General features: G+C 41.3%; 1 protein-coding gene across 1 annotated transcript; it reads right to left on the bottom strand.

Annotated features, from left to right (window-relative positions):
• Nucleotides 1–20,272: 20,272 nt before the first annotated feature.
• LOC133653085 (transcription factor MafB-like) lies at nucleotides 20,273–22,422 on the bottom strand. Its single transcript, XM_062052092.1, has 2 exons — nucleotides 22,242–22,422; nucleotides 20,273–22,027 (listed from the first exon to the last, which is right to left on the bottom strand). Exon 2 carries the CDS (start codon nucleotides 21,872–21,874, stop codon nucleotides 20,789–20,791), a length of 1,086 nt encoding a protein of 361 aa, XP_061908076.1. The 5' UTR covers nucleotides 21,875–22,027; nucleotides 22,242–22,422; the 3' UTR covers nucleotides 20,273–20,788.
• Nucleotides 22,423–22,728: the final 306 nt, after the last annotated feature.

Genomic DNA, 22,728 nt, shown 5'->3' with positions numbered 1-22,728 from the left:
CTGCATTGGCACTTTCGTAAGATCCTTAAGCTGGTTGGCAGTAGTGTCGTCAGGAATGATGACAGGATCTACCCCCCCCCCCCCCCCCTTCCACACACACACCATACCACACCACAAAGTCAATATCGCTTCCTTAGGCAAAACAGGGTAGTATCGGCCATCTTCCTTGGTGTCTTCTCTATCACATTCACGCAGTCTGTCACCCAGATGAATAGCCAGATCAATGATGTCGTCCAGCATAGCAGTTTTGTCACGGGCAGTCAGTAAATGTGGCGATTAAATCCTTTATGAAAAATACTGCGTAGTGCAGTTCAGCCAAAACTACTCTTGGCAGCTAAAATGCGGAAGTCAATAGAGTACGCAGCCACGGAGAGCTTGCCCTGTTTGAAGTCCAGTAAGTGTTTGCCTGCTTCTGTGTGCTTCAGGGGATGATCAAAACCTTCTCAATTTCTCCCATAAAAAATGATAGGGAGGTGTGCACAACGGGTTATGTCGTACTTGCCGCCACAGCCCAGGTGGCAGCTTTATCTGACAACAAGCTCATACTAAAGGCAATCTGAGCTTGGTCAGATGAGTATAAACCGGGCTACTGGTCAAACACTAGCAACCATTGGTGTAAAATTTGCTCATATGAGCCAGACTCACCGGAGAAGCAATGGGGGTGAGTATTAAGTCCAGTTATAGGGTTCCCAGGGAGAAGAGGGTTTCACCGCGGGTGAGGGAATGACATCCCCCAACCCAGAAGTAGCAGCATTCGGGTTGGCAGAAGCGCAAATCTGCTTAAGGCACAGGTTAAAAGTCCCTATATTGGTGGACAGTTGGCATGTCACATAGCAGCTGGTCGTGGTTACCGACCGTCTGCCCGATATGCCCAAGCGCCGAATAGAAGTGTTCCAATTCTGCGTGATCCTTGTTGGCCAGTTATTCTGTTAGAAACGGCCTAAGCGAGAATAAGACCCCAAAGCAGAGATGGACACTTAAGGGAAAATAATAAGGTTTGATAACAAAAAATGCTCTCACGAGGAGTGAAAACCAACACAAGGCACACTCAGACGGTGTAGGAATTAAACAAGACTCAAAAGGAGTGGAGAATACGCTAAACAAAAGTACAGGAATGGAGCAAAGTAAGGCACGTGGGTGTGAAGCCAACAGAAGAGATGATCACAAGGTAGCCAACAATAGGAATTGTCCTTGGAGCTGAGTGAACCATTGGCAATAACTGGTATCACTGTGACAGCCTGCAGGGCTTAAAAAGAACTAATTGCTAACTGCCCGAAAAAAAAGGGTTATAACATGATTTTTTTTTCTACATTTTAAACACTTTCTTGTGGTCTACATAACATGTAATGGTGGTTATTTGGTTAATATTTTGCATAGATTGTTTTATAGACCGTTTACGAGCCGCTTTCTGATCGCCTCTTTGGGATGTGCGGTTTTGTGGGCGATCTTATTTACTGCCTCCACTTCGACTACGCCTTCTCCCTGCCCACTTTGTTGTATTTTTTAGTGCTTTGATAGCGAGTCTACTGACAGATATAAGTTAGAACTATATGCTATGTTATATTAGAAATGGCAACAGCGAAGGATGCATGGGCATGTACAACCCAGTCTGCCCCACAACAAGAGGATAGCGAAAAAGAGGGAGCTTTATGACCACAATGGCAGACATGCGCAAGGCACTCTGGGTACAATTATACCAAATATGCATAATCCGCTGCCGGTTTTCCCAATTTGTGACGCCACCAATTGTGCAATTTTAAATAGCTTGTTTGGCGGACGTAGGATGGAAGGCAAGATTATTTTAGAAATATCTCTGTGATGGTTCCACAATTTGATTTCAAATAGGACACACATTAACAATACATAAGAAAAGTTGGTTTTGCATAAAGGACTCCTTTAATTGGTTCTTGAACAGGGTTCGTAAATAGAAAAGTTTGTATATATAAGCACATTTCCCCTTAAAAAACAGTCCATATTTTAATAAAAGTATAAAATGCTATACAGTACTGAATATCAAACAAACATAACACGGCGGTGATGAAACGACTATCCCTTTAACAAAGCCAAAAGAACCACAACTAGCTGAACTGTCCATATTTGTAACTTCCCTGCACACTGTCACTAGCCCTGTGGTGCTGTCTGAGTTTGAAATCACAAAACTCCTGAATTTAAACAGCCAGGTCGCTAGATTGATGAGGAATGAACAAATAAAATCGGGGGGGGCGGGGTTAAGGGGGAGGAGTTTATTTATAGCTAGAATTCACTGAAATTAAAGTATTTCTTATATATATATATATATATATATATATATATATATATATATATATATATATATATATATATATATATATATATAGTACAGTAAACAGTAATGAAAACACAGTTGTTCTACTAACTGTACTGTACTTGCTGCTTACTTTAAAAAAAATAACACTTACCTTTCACTATTTGAGTAGCCTTTGTTCTGCCGTTTGAGTACTGGCGAGCGATCTCTGAATCCAGGAACATATCTTTCACGGATTTGTTGAAAACATCCGTAAGTGAGAACGGAATGATGGGAATCCGGATATTGTGTGTCAGTGTATTGTAATAATCCCAGGAATGTAGGCTCATACGACTTCTTTGTTTGTCTTGTCTTTATTGCACAAGATGTAATTCAACCACACAACAGCTCCAATGTGTGTCTATCCCTTTTCCCGGCAAAACTCGAACACCCACTTCCTATTAACAACGTAACTTCCCTATCTCTCCCGGAAGTCCCGCCCCCCAGCCAAAGTCATTGGCTAACACCCCGTAGCCAGCCGCTACAGTATTAACGTGCCGGCTGGAATAAACACACGCTGAGAAATAGCTCCGTGCCTGCCTACTTTATGGGTTATAGATAAACCTATGGATAACGGAGACATATATAATAGTCTACTTTTCAGGTGAGAGACGACGCTAAAGGCAGTGCCTTTAAGGCACGCCCCCAATATTGTTGCCTGGCGGGAAATCGGGAGATTTTCGGGAGAATGGTTGTCCCGGGAGATTTTCGGGAGAGGCACTGAAATTCGGGAGTCTCTCGGAAAATTCGGGAGGGTTGGCAAGTATGATATAGGGACATTATATTAGTATCTAATTGACACATGTTCAGCCTATGAAACCAAAGTGAGTGCTGGCTCTTAAAATAGACTTAAGGCATCATATTAAGCAACACATCCATCCTGGCATATCAGTAGAACTTTTATTTTTGCATTTATAGTGAAAAAAAACTTCAGAGAAAGATGCATCTTGTTCATGATTGTTATTATGTTACAAGTGATTAGAACATGCCTAACCCTCTTAAGGATTATTGGCTTGAATCCACGCCAGGAAATGCTTACCATAATCCTACTGTTTGGCACTTTTTATGTAGCCTTTTTATTCTTCACCCGACCCTGCGCATAGCTAGAAGTTAGTGTTGCATCTTGTGCAGTTTTGAACTTGAGTGAGGTTTCCTGACTTTGTCAAGATATGCTCCCCTTCCCCACTCTCATTTAGAGCCAGGCTCCATGCTTGTGTGTAAATGGTGAGATAAGTGTGTTTTACCCATCGCAGGGGTGTAAGGTGCACTCAGCACCACCCTGACATGTCTGTGCCAAAGCCCGACAGGGGTGTAATTAACTGTGACTGGGTCAGCACTTTATCATGAATAAAAATACCTGTCTACATGTAGAAGAGCAAGCCTTGCAAAAGGAATCTTGTTGTTACTCTTTCAGCCAACTGCTCATCTTTGTTGCTGTTTTTTGTACACATTGACGAAGCATTACTTGACGATCAATCAGGCCCAGACAAAACAGCGCTCTTGGGCTGCGAAGAGCTGACCTAGAAAAATCAACAGGCAGTGTTCCTCTCTCTACCTTGAATTGAAACCGCCTCCCGAGTCCAGTACCTTTCCACACTCCCTTTCCACCCTTTCACACCACATCTGTCTTTCTACCCTCTGAGTTAAGGACAGCCAAGCAGACATGCACAGGACAGCTCTGCGCCAATCAGGAGACAGAGGCAGCTTGTCTCAATTAAATGGTATGTGCTTATGCCGCAAATCACAGACACATGTTTCTGCTCTCCCCTCACACCCCGTGGCTGTTGCCTCGCTTCTCCACTACCTAATGCAGCGTAATCACCCTCATTACCTAATGAGACCCTACTGTGCGCGCACAGCCCTCACCATTTCACTGGTTTACCGACATGAGTAAATGGCAGCCACATGCCACCTCCGAAAGTTTTCATGCACAAAACTATCACTGCAACAACACCACAAGGCCTCTAATGCCACAATAATTCCATTGTAGTGTGTATTACCAACAGGACAGTGAGCACTGCATTAAGCCGGCAGCTGGGGAGGGGGAGAACCCCCTCATTAGCTCCCTTTAATGTATCTACTTCCTCTAATCTCTTACAATAACATAATCTCTTTAAAAGTGTTGCAGCTCAAGTCCAATCTGCCTAAAACCTGACACGTGATTAAGGTCAATCCCTGGTAAACCTTAAACTATGGGGTCCCAAGAAGTTCTTTGCCCCCCTCCAACAGTGTCTTGTACAGTTATGTTACGCACTGTGCGGAGTTTAGATGGGTGTCTCTTCCTGATACAGACATGTATCTCCTTGCACACAACAGGCATCACTGCCAATCTTTTTTAGTTCGAGTCTGGCCCGAAGTGGGCCTCTGATCCCAGAGCAGTTTGTATCTTTTTCACAGCCTCCATTCCATCGCAGTCCACTAGTAGAGCACAGTGCTGCTCTTTTTTTAATTTTTTGATGTTTTTCCATCGTGTCTCTTGCCTCCAAACCGCTCACAGATGTTGGCAGCAGGGAGCATTGTGGCAACTCCAAACGAGGAAATCTAAATAGAGATCAGGCTATAAAATATAAAAGAAGGCCTACAGAAAGAAAGAAAAAATCAAGAGGAGCAGATTTGAAAGAGTGAAGGAGAACGCAGAGTCTGCGCATTAATAGAGAATTGAGGTAGAAAGGAATACAAGGAGTGCACATGTACATTTGGAGCTGTGATCTGAGGGGCTGCATATTTTCTTTTTAGCTGCTCAATGTTTTAATCTTTAAGAGAAATAAAAGCAAAGATGAACACTGATGTACTTTCAAGAAGCGTTGTGGTAAGGCTTGTGTATAACTATTAGCACTACTGCAGTGTTTCAAAAGCTGATAATAGACTCTTTGAAAGGTTCGACTTCAAAAGCACAAGTTCATGTTCTACGTTCCACTAAGTGCTCCCTGGACAGGTTTTTCTGTGAAATAGCAGGCTTTGTCACGTCGGAAGAAGAACAACTGCCAACTGGACTTTACAAATGAATGAATGAATTTATTTATTTATTCCGGCAGACAGACAACAACACTTCATCACTCTTTGTAATTTGACAGACATGCAACGGCACCCACCGAAAAGGGATACGGGAAAATAGCAAGAATTCTTATCCATGTCCCGCCTCTAATTTACAATCAACTTATATGTTGGTTATATATGTTGGTTATATAGTCCAAGTTTCAACAGCAGATTTGATGGATACATGACAATTTCAGAACAAGTATAACATATGATAATGGATGATAATGACAAGTCAGTATACATAGACCAATATGGATATAATAGCATTGAGTGACCATGAGATTAGCTCCATCTTGCCTGGGTATCTTTCGTCTTCTGAAGCCTTGTCTGGTGTGTTATGTCCCTTATTCCACAGTGAGTTCTTTTGCACCTGTGTCCCACAGTTGAGATAGTCCAAACAACTAGTCGTGTTTATGATAGTTTCCCAACAACACATTTTTTACCGCAAGGTTGAACACTCTTAGGCTCGAAGACAGTTTAATTACTCCGCTCACATTGTCCCACAGTTTCACCCCCGCTATAGGTAACGTTTGAGCCTTGAATGTGGAATTTACTATGTTATGTTTGAATTTCAGGACACCCCTGAGTTCATGTGGACCATCTCTGAGTGAAAACAGACTCTGTATATTTGCAGGTAAAGCCCTTTGTTAGGCCATAAACATAACTTGAAGGCTACTGTATTGGATTATATCATGTAGTTTAGGAAAATTAGTCATTATGAACTGATCATTGGTATGAGCTTCATACGGGGCATAATGTATAATGCTAATTGCCTTTTTCTGGAGCTTAAATAGCGGTTCAATAGTGTCCCTGTAGGTGTGCCCCCAAACTTCAGCGCAATACTGTAAATGCGGCAATAAAAGAGCTGAGTAAATTGTTCTAAGTGAATTTTGATTTAGTAATTTTTGCATTTTCCACAAAATGGAGACACCCTTAGCCAATTTAGACTGCACTGCTTTCACATGTGGTTTCCAAGTCAGTAGAGCGCCTATCTTAAACCCCTACTGGTATTTCAATCAATCAATCAATCAATCAAAGTTTCTTTATATAGGCCTTGTGTCTCAAAAGGCTGCACAAGCCACAACGACATCCTCGGCTCAGATCCCACATCAGGGCAAGAAAAAACTCTACCCAATGGGATACAATGAGAAACCTTGGAGGGGACTGCAGATGTGGGGATCCCTCCACCTGGGCAACCGGTGCAACGGACGTCGAGTGGATCTAGTTAATAGTGTGAGAGTCCAGTCCATAGTGGGGCCAGCAAGGGATCGTCTTGAGTGGAGACAAGTCAGCAGCGCAGAGACGTCCCCAACTGATGCCCAGATGAGTGGTCCACCCCGTGTCCCGACTTTGAACAGCTAGCGGATCATCTGTGGTTACTTAATAACCTATCCACGCAGGAAGGGGGGCAGAGCAGAAAAAGAGACGGCAGATCAACTGGTCTAAAAGGGGGGTCTATTTAAAGACTAGCGTATACAAATATGTTTTAAGACGGGACTTAAAAGCTTCTACTGTATTTAGTTAGGTCAAATGAATAAACTCTAAATACTTTATACTCTCAGTACCTTTTTTCAACTGCTGAACAGGAAGTGGCTTTGTCCTGATGCATGAAGGCGTAATTGTGTAGAAATGGCATATCTTGCCAACATTGACTGCAGCTAACGGTTGTTGTGCCCAGACACCTGAGTCAGTGTGAGCAAAGATAGTGGTGGCACAACCACCGTGGTGCCATTCATCGCTTGGTGATTTTAAAGAAAAGCATGACCTGTCTCCCTCCTCCCCCCCGTGTCCCCCTGCACTTTATTTATTAATGGATCCATTAAATTATTTACCTCTCATCCAAGGGACAACAGGTCAGACGTTGGCACACACGCATGCAGCATCACATTGTTTATGTGAGGCATGTACTCTGCGTTCTTATTCAAGAGGCAATGAATAGATTAGAAGCATGTTGAGGAATTAATGTCATGTTTTGTGTTTGAGTTACATCTCTTGCACTATTATTGTTCAAATCTGAAACACGTGAGCAGGAGCGTACTAATACCTATTTCACTTATCAAATACAAAGACATTTTTAAAAAAAATGTAAATGTAATGTAAATATAGCTGAACAGATGTAAAAAAATCAATCAATCAATACTATGTATTTAACCAGGTAGAGTATATTGCAAAAAACGAAGTACCATCACTTTCAATGGGCAAAGAATAACAGCAGCATCCACCTTGTATGTCTTGATTAAAGGCCTACTGAAATGATTTTTTTTTATTTAAACGGGAATAGCAGATCCATTATATGTGTCATACTTGATCATTTCGCGATATTGCCATATTTTTGCTGAAAGGATTTAGTAGAGAAAATCAACGATAAAGTTTGCTGATAAAAAAAGCCTTGCCTGTACCGGAAGTAGCGTGACGTCACAAGCGGTAGTGCTGCTCACAATTCCCCGTTGTTTACAATGGAGCGAGAGAGATTAGGACCGAGAAAGTGACGATTACCCCATTAATTTGAGCGAGGATGAAAGATTCGTAGATGAGGAACGTTACAGTGAAGGACTTGAGAGGCAGTGATGGACGTATCTTTTTTCGCTCTGACCGTAACTTAGGTACAAGCTGGCTCATTGGATTCCACACTCTCTCCTTTTTCTATTGTGTATCACAGATTTGTATTTTAAACCACCTCAGATACTATATCCTCTTGAAAATGAGAGTCGAGAACGCGAAATGGACATTCACAGTGACTGAACATGTAAATACACGATTAATAATTCAGCTTTGCGAAGCTAAAAAAAATAGAAGCTAACCTAGCTACCTAGCCAACGTGATAGCGTCAGTCTCAAATGCAGATAGAAACTAAATTTAAAAAAAACCTGACTGGATGGATAGACAGAAGATCAATAATACTATTAAACCATGAACATGTAAATACACGATTAATAATATTCCGCTTGGCGAAGCTAAAAAAACAGAAGCTAACCTAGCTGCGTAGCCACCGAGGTAGCGTCAGTCTCAAATGCAGATAGAAACTAAATTTAAAAAAAAACCTGACTGGATGGATAGACAGAAGATCAATAATACTATTAAACCATGAACATGTAAATACACGATTACTACAACTTTCTTATTTGCAGTCTCCATTGTCCATTAAACAAATTGCTCAATCGCTTTATTAACAAGCGGTAACTGGTTGTAGTTTAAAAAGTAACGCACACACATACACGAGCTGCTGTTAGCCAAAACTCACGCTCACACACACTCAAGTTCTCCGCCAACTCACTCGCGCATGCGCGTTCCCCAAACCCTTAAAGACACAGTACACTAATGCAAATATCACAGATATTACAGTATTGTACTTAGCCGCTAAGACACCGATCGATCCCACCTACAACGTTCTTCTTTGCAGTCTCCATTGTTCATTAAACAAATTGCAAAAGATTCACCAACACAGATGTCCAGAATACTGTGGAATTTTGTCGAAGAAAACAAGAGGCTTTTCTATCGGGTCCGATGGGGTCCAACCACTTCCGTTGCTTTTGTGACGTCACGCGCATAAATCATATCCAAAGGAGTTTTTCAACCGGAAGTGTGGCGGGAATTTTAAAATTGCACTTTATAAGTTAACCCGGCCGTATTGGCATGTGTTGCAATGTTAAGATTTCATCATTGATATATAAACTATCAGACTGCGTGGTTGGTAGTAGTGGGTTTCAGTAGGCCTTTAAAGTTCCATCCATCCATTTTTTACCGCTTGTCCCTGCTGGGTCGCGGGGGGGGGGGGGGGGGGGGGGGGTGCTGCAGCCTGTCCCAGCTGCACTCGGGCGGAAGGTGGGGTACACCCTTAAAAAGTTGCCACCTCATCGCAGGGGCCAAAACAGATAGACAGACAACATTCACACTCACAAAGGAGCAGGCATGAGCAGTGTTTGGCAAATGAATTTTAAAAAGTAATGAATTATAGTTACTTGTTAGTTTCCCAAAAAGTAATTGATTTACTAACGGAATTACTCTTTAAAGGGGACCTGCACTTTTTTTGGAATTTTGCCTATCGTTCAAAATCATTATGAGAGACAAGGACACACATGCCTTTTTTTGGGGATGTTAAAGGTGATAAAAAGCGCTTAAAGATGCGTCTAATGTGAGTCACTATAGTAGCCTTCAAAGCCTTCTAAAACGACTTCAAACCCCTCCATCAATAATTTACATACACACTGCAAGTCTATATATAATGTAGTAACAGACACATTCATAATAATATGTTATATGTACAATATTTACCGTTTTTTGAGCATTTCGATCAATGCCGGAGTCCAGCACATTGATTTATGTTTCCATAGCAACGCACCTCCAATTTCTGGCAACAACTACGTCCGGAAACAAATGCTTGTGTGTGTTCTAATCACAGAAGAATCGATCACAGAAAACGAAGACAACCTGTTTTTGGACAAATGAGGATTCACAACTTTATATTTTTTAAGCTGAATATACAGAGGATGAACTACTGCTTCTCGAAGCCAGCACGTAGGAAGGGTCAGACGTTGGAGCAGACGGAAGCCGAGAGAGTGAGGTGAAAGTGAATATGCTATAAATGTGGAACTTGGAGCCAAGCTATACCGACAGAAATGGAATGCTTACCCAAATAAACCGGAAAAAATTTCGCACAACTATCCTTTGAGTGAGTCACACTTTAATATTAATCACGATATACATACAGCAAGTCAATGGAGTTATTCAAACTAAAGTACATACGCTCTCTGGCTAGCTGTGTATAAAAAAAACATTAAATAATGCTTTACAGATACTGTAATATGATAGTTCATGTTTTTCAGTCAGTACATATTGGTGTCCTATCGCATTGTGTTGTGCATTACAAACTCAAACACGTTTCTTGTTGTCGTAGAAGTTAGTGTATCTCTCTCCATAGCTAGCTTTTACGGCTAATACCAAAGTATGCCAATATGTTAGTACGCTAGAAAAATAGTTCTTCAATGTTCGCTCTTACAATAACAATGTTGCTACAGTTTGGTTATTATACAGGTTACGGAACATAAATGAAGTAATGTTGGTGGTTTTTGAATGCATTTTTAAAGTGATTTAGAGGTAAAATTGATTGCTTTCATTAGCTGCATTGCTAGCCACCGAGAACGAGGCAATTTTTACATGTGAGAATGCAACAAAAAATGTGTTGTCTCTTTTATATATATATATATATATATATATATATATATATATATATATATATATATATATATATATATATATATATATATATATATATATATATATATATATACAGGTGTAAAATGTAAATAAATCACAGTTTTGTGTGTAATTATAGTTTTTTTTTTTAATCTACTGAAAGTCTTTTATAAAATATACAACACAAGGTGGCAAGAAATACTTTCAATAATGATCAAAGCTTAATATTTTATGGACCAAAAATCACTTCATATTATTTACTGTTAGCTAGTGTAAACATATTGTAGGTATTTTGTAGACATATGGAAAAACAACGACAAAACAATGCTTAATTTATTAAGTCAGTTAGAATAATACATAATGTTGGCTATCGTAAACTTTCAAACCCTTTATTTATTGAATAAAAAATAAATATTTAATGAATCGGTGCGTATGCAAACAGCTAAAAGTCTGTACAAAGCAAATTATAACTTGTTGCCCAATAATTTGCAACAATTCTTCTGAAAAAAAGATAAAAACAATTTAATTGTTCAGTTCAGTTCAGTTTCAGTTTATTTCGAACATGCATACAATTACAATGTAATGCATCACACAATTCCAGTTGTTTTATTACAGCACGTCCGAAAAGGAGTAGGAAGAAGCTGAGCTCCCTTTTCATACCATAGCAATTGTATCCAATTTCCTTGTTCTCTGTAACAGAACAGTGAACAAATATAAAATAAATAAATAATATTTCATAGTAAACAGGGCAGCACGGTGGGAGAGGGGTTAGTCCGTCTGCCTCACAATACGAAGGTCCTGAGTAGTCGTGAGTTCAATCCCGGCCTCGGGATCTTTCTGTGTGGAGTTTGCATGTTCTCCCCGTCACTGCCGGTTCCCTCCGGGTACTCCGGCTTCCTCCCACCTCCAAAGACATGCACCTGGGGATAGGTTGATTGGCAACACTAAAATTGGCCCTAGTGTGTGAATGTGAGTGTGAATGTTGTGTGGCTATCTGTGTTGGCCCTGCGATGAGATGGCGACTTGTCCAGGGTGTACCCCGCCTTCCGCCCGATTGTAGCTGAGATAGAAGAATTGTTGAACATTCTTGGGTAGCAGGCTATAGTTTGCATTGTACATAATTTTAGCTGTTTGCAAATGCACCAAATCGTTTAATTTCAATAATTGTGATTTAATAAATAAAGGGGTTTTATGTTCTCTATATCCAACATTATGTATGAGTCTAATTGATCTTTTTTGTAACACCGTTAGTGAAGGAAGCGCACATTTGTAGTTTTTTCCCCATATTTCTACACAACAACTCAGATATGGTAACACTAGTGAGCAGTAAAGAATATAAAGTGATTTGTAGAGAAAATCTGATTTGCAACATTTGTATGCACGTACAACACTTATGGTATCAACATGCTGACTTAAATTATAGAATGGATTTATAAAAACAATTCAAACATATTCTAATATGATCCAGTTTGAGAAACTGTTCAAACTCAAAGTGCTTACAAATAAAAAAAAGAACATTCCTGATTAACATCTTGAACCTTGTTAAAAAAAATAACATAATCTTATTTATTTTATTATGTGAATCATAACTTACTTAACTATTTTTTAATGAGAACCTTATTCATTTTTTTATTTATGTATTTAATATTTATTTATTTACTCATTTATTTACTTATTAATGTATTCACTGCTGTGTTACAGATTAAGCGCAAACAAAAGTGTTCGTAATTGCTATGAAATAGAAAGGGGTAGGATTAAATAAACTCTGCTTCTCCCTACTCCTTTTTGGACATGCTGTAATGAGAAACTGGAAAGATGTAATATATTATATTGTAATTGTATAAACTTATACACACAAACCATAACCAAAGGTTTAAGAGTGTATTTTAATGATAAAGGCAAAACAAAGGTTGCACGTCAAGCTTATGTGAAGGTTTATGATAATTTGAACAGTCAGGAGTTTTACTGAAGTTTTTCATGAATACCGTTTAACGTTACCATCCTAGTCCTAATGCACTCTGGTCTCTTTCTTTTAAAAGAGAGAGCCTTCGTTGCAGTCAGGGTGGATGGTTCAAGCGTATCATTGACCAGTGGTGTCTTCTCTTATCTTCTCCTGCTGGCCTCATCCCTGCAGTGGCCAGACGACGATCAATCCCAACCGGAATTGAGTTTCACATCCCGGAAGCAGTGGTGTACTCACAGGTCATTTTCATCGACTGGCTGTGGCCCTACGTGTCTATCGTAGCCATAAAGTGTTTGTGACGAAGAAAGAAATTAATGACATTGAGGGGCTGTCGTGGGTCAGATGAGGGGAAAGCATCTTCTTGTATGTCCACATTCATACAGAAGAACAATCTTTTTAAACATGACCACAAAACAAGTGTGTTGCCAAGAGAGGACTGAAGGTGTGTTACTGGTTTGTGTATTGTGGAATGCATGTACGTACTTCAGGGGGGACGACATGTCCCTGAACTTTTTCAAAAAGCTGTTTTTGTCCCCCTCCACTTTTTAACGTCCAAAAATAATGTTACGCTATTAAATGGAGACAAGTCAAACAGGCCACACAGTGGTTAGCATGTAGGTCACACAGGAGATCGGGGAGATCTGTGTTTGCATCTCTGTTTGGACATCGCTTTGTGGAGTTTGCATTTTCTTCTTGGTTTTCTCCGGGGATTCCAGCTTCCTCCCACATTCAAAAAATATGCATGTATTCTTGGTGATCCGCATCAATTTAGTAACGTGTCATCAACGAGTAAAAATGCATTTCTTTCATTATGCATCATAACAAAAAGGGTAATACTAAAAAAATGGATAGATGTTGATAGTCCAACTCATACAGACTGGTACACACAAGCAATGGAAATTATATCAGTAGAAAAAGCTGCATTTAGCGTAGATAATAATGAGTCATATATTGGAATATGGGATCCATTATTTAAATTAGTTTTAACTATTAAATGAACCTAAAATATGACTTATTTTATCTTTGTTGAAAATATTGGACACAATGAGTGGCAAGCTTATGAGATGTGATGCAAGTGTAAGCCACTCTGACGCTATTATTCTTTTTTTTTATGTTTTTATTTTTTATAAATGGCTGTGATGATAATGTCAATGAGGGATTTCTAATCACTGCTATGTTGGAATTCTTATTAATATTGATACTGTTGTTATTATTCATTTTTGTTTGATGACTTTTGGATTGGGTTGTGTCATGTTTGTGTCCTCTCAATTGCTCTGTTTATTGCTATTCTGAATGTTGCTGGGCCGGGTTTGGTTTTGGAATTGGAATTGTAATATTATGGTATTATTGTGTATGATTTTGTTGGTTTGATTAATACAAAAAAAAAATGCATGTTGAATTTGAGTGTGAATGGTTGTTCCTTGTTTGCCTCTCACCCGGAGTCAGCTGGGATAGGCTCCAGGTTAAGCGGTATAGAAAATGGATGAATGGAAGTCAAACACTAGCGCCAGGCGTAAAACTGCTGTTTAAGCTAAAGCTTGTCCCTTTAGACTGCCAACAAGCTCATTGATTATTTTTCTGAGACTGCCTTATTGCTAAGGTGACAAAAGTTTATGTAGCAGCTCACCAATCGGCGGGCAGATTGAGATAAGAGCTGGTTGGCCTCCACACTGCAATATGAATCACGAGCAGGACAAATAAAACATCTAACCAAACAGGCCTAGAGTGCTCCACTCAAAATAAATATATGTTGACTGAGAAGCGAAACCAACAAAAATTGCAGCTGAAGTGTTTGTGATTCTTGGCAGTGCAATGGTTTAAGTCAGGGGTCCCCAAACTACGGCCCGCGGGCCGAATACGGCCCACCAGCTTCCAAAATCTGGCCCGCGGGAAGTTTCAAGTTTTTTTTTTAATGTGTCCTTTCTAATCTATTTTCTACAGCTTGTTACTCTCGGGGTCTCCTAGCCGCTCAGGCAAATTATATTGTCTAAAAATGCATTTTCCCATCGATAACGTGACATCACTGCGCCGCAGTGTCAGGCGAGCGTGCGGCGAGTGCGCACTCTTTTAGTCAATTAGTGTTTGAGGAATATATATATATACAGTATATATACACACATACACACGGCCCAGCCCCCGGCCAACATTTTTTAACCCAATGCGGCCCCAGAGTCAAAAAGTTTTGGGGACCCCTGGACTATAAAAATGGGACCCATTACCTCTCTGCTTGGCACTCAGCATTAAGGGTTGGAATTGGGGGTTAAATCACCAAAAATTATTCCCGGGCGCGGCCGCCGCTGCTGCCCACTGCTCCCCTCACCTCCCAGGGGGTGATCAAGGGTGATGGGTCAAATGCAGAGAATAATTTCGCCACACCTAGTGTGTGTGTGACAATCATTGGTACTTTAACTTTAACTTTAAGTAGTCTTTTGTTCCCGCTGACATTGTTCAATTCCCATCAGGTACATTAAACTAAATCATAATGCAATCATAAAAAAAAACGAAGTTGTTTATTTCTATCTGTTAATTTTGTTATTTCATACAAAAAAATGATTAATTTAAAAATGTTTTCCAACTGCAAAACATGCATTTAATCCCTTCAAGCCACAACCCTTGTACCCAAGCCAATTGTGTCTCCCCATTTCTAAAATCCAAATGGTGTCCTTGTTGGAATGACCGGCGTACCGACATTACTGTTATTAATCAAGTTCTAATGCAATATTTAGTACTGTAAAACAATACAGTTATACATAATTGTTAAGCATCATATTTGTCATATTAGTTTTGCATATGTTCTATTAACCTCTTGACTAGGTCAGCTTTGTGAAAGCGATCTCAATCTCAATGGTTTATCATCTGGTTAAATCAAGGTGTATATAAGCATTTTAACCCTTGCTTGAAGTAAATGTATTTGAATTGTATTTTGGATCAACCTTATGTGGACCAGGGACAGTCAAAGGACATGCTCTGTCCTGGTCTGGTATAAATGGTTCCCTGGTCCGATGTGGTCAGATTTGCTTTTGACCTTACTTGTGATAGCGAACTCATACAATAAGATGTTCTCACTATTTGAAAAAAGAAACACTCTATTTAAAAAATGTTAGACAATGTTATGTAATTTTTTTATTATGGCCAATTTATTGGGGACGGCGTGGCACTGTTGGCAGAGTGGCCTTGCCAGCAACCTTGTTCGATCAACACCTACCTACCTCGTCCGTTGTGTCCTTGAGCCAGACACTTCACCCTTGCTCCTGATGGGTCGTGGTTAGGGCCTTGCATGGCAGCTCCCGCCATCAGTGTGTGAATGTGTGTGTGAATGGGTGAATGTGGAAATAGTGTCAAAGCGCTTTGAGTACCTTGAAGATAGAAAAGCGTTACACAAGAATAACCCATTTACTACTTACTATAAATCATATTGTGTCATATCATATCTGTCATGCTGCCATGATGTCGACAAATACATCAACACATGAGACATTCATCTCTTCCAACAAACACAGTCCTAAATCTATTTGTGAAGAGAATGTTCTGCTCTTTGACAACCAATAAGAGAACTTCCAGCATTTTATTAGTTACTTAAGTTGTTATTTGTTGTGAAAGGCTGACTTAGTGGATATATTTATCAAGTGTTTTTCATTTCACCAGCTGTTGCTTGCTCAATAATTCAGTTGAATCACTATAATGTAAAATTAGAAAATGCCTGCATATTATCTGTGTCTACACATGCCCAATGGTTAAGAGTTGAGCAGTAGGCACTTTCCAGCATAGTTCTTAAGAGGTCGGGGGGGGGGGGGGGGGTTTGCAACGAAAGTACCCTGATCTGAATTGTTGCTGGGAAACAATACCTTGAGGCTGAAGAAGAGAGGAAGACAAAATATTAAAAAACAAAACAAAAGGGGAGGTGATGAAGATGAATAGCAACTTAGTGTTGAAGAGAGATGCAACACCGTGAAAGGTTTGCCACAAATTGCAATATGAAAGTAAAATACAAATTAAACAAACTGCTTCCTTTGCAATAGTTTTTTTTTTAGTCGGGCACACTGGCTCACTGTCTTGGTGACAAGTTGTTTTACAATCAGTGTGCATGTGTGTTCATTTTCTGAGGAATAATTTGGATCTGGGAGTATTTGTGGGACAGAACTCTGATTGCCGGTGAATATTTAAAATGAGAATTAAAGACAGGAATTAAAGTGACCATGTGTGAATTTGAAAGACATACAAATGTGCATGTTTGGCAGATTGGGAACGGTGCAGGTGAGTTTGTGGTGTTTGGAGTCATGGAGAGGGATTTTGCCTGTACCTGCACAGAGCATTGCGAAGACTAACATTTGGGGAGTTTTGCAGATGACCTCGCTCTATAAGAGAACGTCTGGACATGTTCAGGGCAGCCGTCAATGGACTCTTCAGTGGTGCAGCTGCTGAGGCGAAGCTCTGGAGGCTGTGAGAGCAGGCTGCATGCAGATAGCATCTCTGCAGGGGGGGGCCGTGAACGTGTGATCGGAGACTAAAATCATTACGGTACGCCTGGTCACTGTGTCCTTGGCTCTTCCGCTAAGCTGAGCCTCATGCTTGCCTCCACTCTCCCCTGCTGCCTTTGTTCCTCTTTATGTTTCTTCTATAGTTTCACAACAAATACGTGCGAACACAGGCTTGCAAGGAAAGTATAGCAAGTACAGATCCTGCGTCGGTGTAAATTGTCATTTTCTAAACCTTACTCAAAAAAATTGGAGACACAAATTGCCACAATTTAATTGATTAACAAATACTACTAAAACAACAATTAAGGGATACTCTAAATCAGTGGTTCTTAACCTTGTTAGAGGTACCAGTTTCATATGCGCATTCACCCAACCCTTCTTTAGTTAAAAATAAAATGTTTGTTTTTTTTCAAATTCAAGACAAAGTTATATGGTTTTTTTTTTACAGGTGCACAAAATGAACTGTGCATGAACATCACCTTGTTTAAAGAACAAAACCAACACAGTGCATGAACTCACAACAAATTACACACCTGCAAATCAGATGGAAAATTAGAGGGAACATTGTTTGGGGGTATCCATAATACACCGATAGGGAGAAGTTTGTATTTACACGAGGAGTCGGGTGTGTTCTTGACCACCGTGGCAGAAGCTCCGCCGAACCCCTAGGGTTCGATCGAACCTAGGTTAAGAACCACTGCTCTAAATAATCATCGACACCTTACCCTTTACAAAGTAAAGTTTACTCCAAGCCATTAATGTGACCTTACTCTTTATAAAGTAAAGTTGAATTTGCAAAAAGGAAGGTTTCATTAATGTTTAAGAGTAAAGTTCACATCAAGCCAATAATAAAGCCTCCCCAATTATCACCGGATTAATGAAACTATACAGTAAACGCTCTTGTGACAAAGTTGTCTTAGTGCTATTGTCTCTGCAGTGACGCTCAGACTGCATGGTTCAAATAGTCAGCGGTGACGTAATTACTCTGCACAAATTCATCATTTATGCAGAATGACAAAGCTTTACTGTATATGTCTTCATTATTCATTTATTTTATTTGAGGTAAGTATCAATACTCCATGATGCACTTTCAAATATGCATTTTTTTTTTACCTGAAAAGGAAGCTTTTATTTAAAAAAAAAAAAAAAAAAAGTTTAGCAAATGAGAAGATAACAACCCTTTCCTTTTTCTGTTCAACAATAATCACTCAACCATAATTGTAAGTGGAGACCTGTTTGTCCTGGTTCACCCCAGCTGCACTCCAGAAGCAGAGCAGATAGAGAGGCACGCATGCAGGCAGAGAATGTAAACTAGAGCCACTTTGCTCACCTTCTCATTGGCTGATGGACTTCCTCGCTGCTTTGCCCTTGAGAATGTGCAGACGCCAGTCAGATAATGTTTTGACACCAGAAACTCCCATCCAACACTTCAACTCCCTTCTTGTGCTACCTTTCTGCTCCTTGCCGCACTATCACTGTTATGAAAGTCTGATGTTCGTTGTTGATCATTTCATCAAATCACTAAAAAAAAAAAACATGATTCATGCTCAACTGCGTACGGACCACGTGCAACATGCTCGGGCGTGCCCGCGCGCGCGCACGCGTGTCACACCTCTGCCATCAATTTAAAACAATACAAATGTGACCCTGCACACTGGATCATTTTAATCTCACCTCAGCAGGCGATGGGATTGTTTTCACTTTGAGCCTGTAAGTGTATTCAAAGCCATGCACGACACCCACAAATGTTTTTGCACTTAATGTAAGGTTTTGGTCTTTCTTCCCCCTCCTGTGTTGCAAGGTTAAGATCTCCTTTTAGCGCGGAGGTTTCTGCAAAAGTCTGCAGAGGCCAGCAGAATACACCAAAAAAAACAACCTCCCCATCAATAAAGACTGTGCACTATATGCAGGTATATTTGGAAAATATTGCATTGTTCTTGAATAAAATGTGTTGCATGGCTACAAAATAAAGTGTTTCTTTTATTAGAAAATAACCCCTTGATACGACAATGCACATTATGCAAATGCAGGTTTAAGTAATACGTCTGAGAGGGATTTATTGCCATTTCACTGACTTTAATAAGCAAAATAGGAAACCATTTCTTCCAAAAACAACCAATAAAGTAAGACGAAACAGAAACCAGCCTGAATGGAACAGTTCAAATTTAAGTGTTTTAACTATTATTCATACAAAGGAGATTGAAAATTGATCCCAATCATGACAAAGTACATGAAAATAGTGGAAAAAACAAAACAACAACCCGCTGCTGCAGTTTCAGTTCGATTTCAACACAGTTGAATCAACAAAATGAAAGCTTGTTCAAATGCATGAAAACAGTTTCAAATGCAAGCACCATGCATGCTGTATTTGATATGATCTGACAAGTCTGTTAATTTAAATCAATAAAATAAAAACTTTGTTTGTATGCATCTGGCCAGCAGAACCAGAAGTATCAAATAACAATAATAATAATAATACAACAATAAGACAAATAAACATATCAGATAAAATAAAGTTTTCATTTGGAGCATTTGCACCACCTGAGTCCCCTTTTTTTACTGGCCTGCAGAAAAAAAATCAGGAAAACACAGAGCACTCATTTCTAACATTGCATCACCTTTTCTAACAAGACCACTGCAGCATTCTTGAAAATTTAAATTAAAAACACGCTCAAATAGAAAAGCCTTCTTAGTCACTTACTCACTTAAAAGTACCTATTTGGTTTTTTGATTTTGATGCATTTTGATTGAATAAAAAAACAGTTTAATTTTAATATTTAAATTATATTGAATGTGTCAAAAAAATGCTAATATCAATCTTTGCACTTCATTAACATAACCTTCGATTTCATTCAAGGGGGTCTTTGCATATCTTCCTGAAAGGGGGTTGTGCAAATGTCCAAACTCAAAAACTTGCCCAGGAAAAAAATAAAATAAACAAATCAGCCTCCAAAAGTGCACTCGACACACAAATGTTGTATTTTAAAAATGCGACTGGAAAAACTGGAATTAAGATGCACTGCTCTCTCAGTCAATCCCGCACGTGAGAAACGATATCATTAATAGAAGATTAAAACAAATTTTAAAAAAAATACATGAGGAACACAACACAAAGAAAGAAAGAAGTTCAAACCAGCCTCCTCAATCTTGTGCAGTTTTGCGGTTGCGTAATATTTACAAGCCTAAATAATAACCCCCCCCCCCCCATGATGCTGCACAGGCAGTCCTGCTGTTTCCTTCCCTGCTGCAAGTCCCCCCCCCCCCCCCCCCCCCAAAAAAAAACCCAAAAAACTATGAAGAAGCGCAGATCAACAACATGCTCTTAATATACACGAGATGATGAAAGTAGAAAATAGAAATTATTACCATACATGTCCAGCATGCAGGATTAATATTTAATGCAGATTATTTTTTCCCCCTCCTCCCCGTTTCTCTATATATTCGAATATAACCAAGCAGGCAATAAATCAATGAGACGTTGCATAAAATGCCCTCCCGTGACGGGTTCGTTTGCATAAAGTGGAGTTTTTTCAGTTTTTTTTTTTTTTCTTTTTGCTGCTCCACGACATTTAATAACAAGATGTAAAAGTTGCTCAAAGGAGGGTCAAAGTTCACCAGTCTTTGTGGCGAGGAAGAAAAAAAAAGTATCTTGTCTACAAGCGAGTGTAGAAAGATGCTGCCTGGATGGAGATGGTTACATGTGATCTAATTGTTGGCTACGGCCGTGTCTGTTGTTGCTCTAATCAGTCAATTTTGTGTTCAAGGTGGATGGTTTTTTTTCCCCCGTCACACTCACATGAAGAACTCTGGCGATGAGGGGTTGTCGCTGGTCGAGCCCGCCTCACGGAACCCCCCGGCGGGCCCGGAGCCTGCCAGTTTCTCGCACTTCAGTTTGTAGGCGTCCCTCTCCCGGGCCAGGCGGCCGATCTCCGCCTTGAGTTGCTCCACCTGGTTCATCAGCTGCGTCTTCTCGTTCTCCAGCACATGCTTCTGCTGCACCCGCTTGAACCTGCACGACTGCGCGTAGCCGCGGTTCTTCAGGGTCCTGCGCTTCTGCTTGAGACGGATCACCTCGTCCTTGGTGAAGCCGCGCAGGTGTCTGTTGAGCTCCCGCACCGACATGGACACCAGCTGGTCGTCGGAGAAGCGGTCCTCCACGCTGAGCCCGCCCGCCGAGCCGTGGTGCGACGCCGACTGGCCCAGGTGGCCGTGCGGGTGGTGGTGGTGGTGGTGGTGGTGGCGGTGGTGGTGCAGCGTCTGGTGGTCGTCCGGGGACACCGGGGACGGGCTGTCCGGGTCCTGGTTGTTGCTGTGGTGGTGGTGCTGGCTCTGTGCGTGGCCGTGCGCGCCCGGGTGGGCTGAGAGTTCCTCGCCGTGGTGCGCCATGGCCGCCGCGTATGGATGGTGGTGCTGCTGGCCGTGGCCGTGGTGGCTGTGGTGGTGATGAGGGCCCCGGTAGCCTTCGAAGGCGCCTTGCTGCTGCAGCTGCTGCTGGACGTGCGGAGGCGGAGGGTGGCCGTGGGTCGTGGCTCCAATCAGGGCCTCCACCGCGTCCTCGGGCGTCAGGCTGAGGGTCTGCGGGTCCATCTGCTGATGGTAACCGCCGCCGGGCAGCCAGTACAACTCCTCCAGGTGGTTCTTTTGCTCGGTCGGACTGAAGCTGGGCGACGAGGGCACGGAGCTGCAGGGCGTGCTGATCGGCGTGGAGGACACGGAGCCTTGTGGTTGGAGGCGGTTGCATTGACGCACTCCTGCGCGCTCCAGCCCAGCCAAACCCTCCTTCTTGACGTCAAACTTCATCAGGTCAAAATCGTTGACATATTCCAGAGCCAGAGGGCTGCTGGGTAGTTCCGGGCCCATGTTCAGCTCTGCGCTCATGCTGCCGTCGCGACTCTTTCGCAGGGACGCAAAGGACTTGCAAGCGTCGCCAAAACAGACTTTTCAATCTCTTCTCTCCGTTCTTGTTTCATGCAATAGTTCTTTTCGGCTCATCCAGCGTGCGCGCTGACTTGCTGGAGCTTCTTGAAACACCTTGAAGGGGTTGGGGGTGGAGGGGGAAAGTGCAGGAGGGGAGGGGAAAAAAAACAAAAAAAAAAACTTTCAGACTCAAGCTCTGCGGACTGTTTGCGTCAAGACGCGCATGAGGTAGAAACTGGCCTCAGTGCACAATAAAGCAGTCTCTTCAGTAGATTCATAACAACTTGCAAAAAAAATAAAATAAATAAGATCAGGAAAGTTAGCTCACAGAGACGGGCGCCAGTCCTCGTTGCAACTTGTTGTATGTCCTCTTTTTTTTTTCTCCAGGAAAATAAAAGGCGCAAGTTTAAATAGGGCGTCTGAAATGTTCTGAGAAGCTGCTTTTTTTCAGCTCTGCACCGCAGAGATCGAAAGCCTGCTTTCCTCTCTCTCTCTCTCCTCCACTCTGGTATCCAGCAGACTGCCCTCCCAGCCAGCGGGAGCTTTATGCTTATACAACCCGGTGACGTGTGGCCAGAGGCGGGATCCGCGGTGCGCCATCGTCCAATGGGAGCCAGGACCCCGACTTGAAATAGAGGAAGGGAAGAGAGGGTGAGAAGGAAGGAGGGAGCAGGCTTGACAGCCACACACTGTCAGCTGACCGAGCAGCAGAAGGTGGGGAAACACCGTCAGTGCCCCCTCTTGTTTATTTACCTTATCATATTTGCATATCTTTAACGGGAATATAAGAAACAAACTTAAAATGCAAAGACCTG

Source organism: Entelurus aequoreus, linkage group LG07 (assembly GCF_033978785.1).
Source record: "Entelurus aequoreus isolate RoL-2023_Sb linkage group LG07, RoL_Eaeq_v1.1, whole genome shotgun sequence".
Classification (NCBI taxonomy): domain Eukaryota; kingdom Metazoa; phylum Chordata; class Actinopteri; order Syngnathiformes; family Syngnathidae; genus Entelurus; species Entelurus aequoreus.
Note: the sequence above shows the minus strand (reverse complement) of the source record. Positions and strands in the feature narration are given on the sequence as shown.

Excerpts from the sequence above, each read along its gene's own strand:
- LOC133653085 (XM_062052092.1), bottom strand. The coding sequence starts at position 21,874 with ATGAGCGCAGAGCTGAACATGGGCCCGGAACTACCCAGCAGCCCTCTG.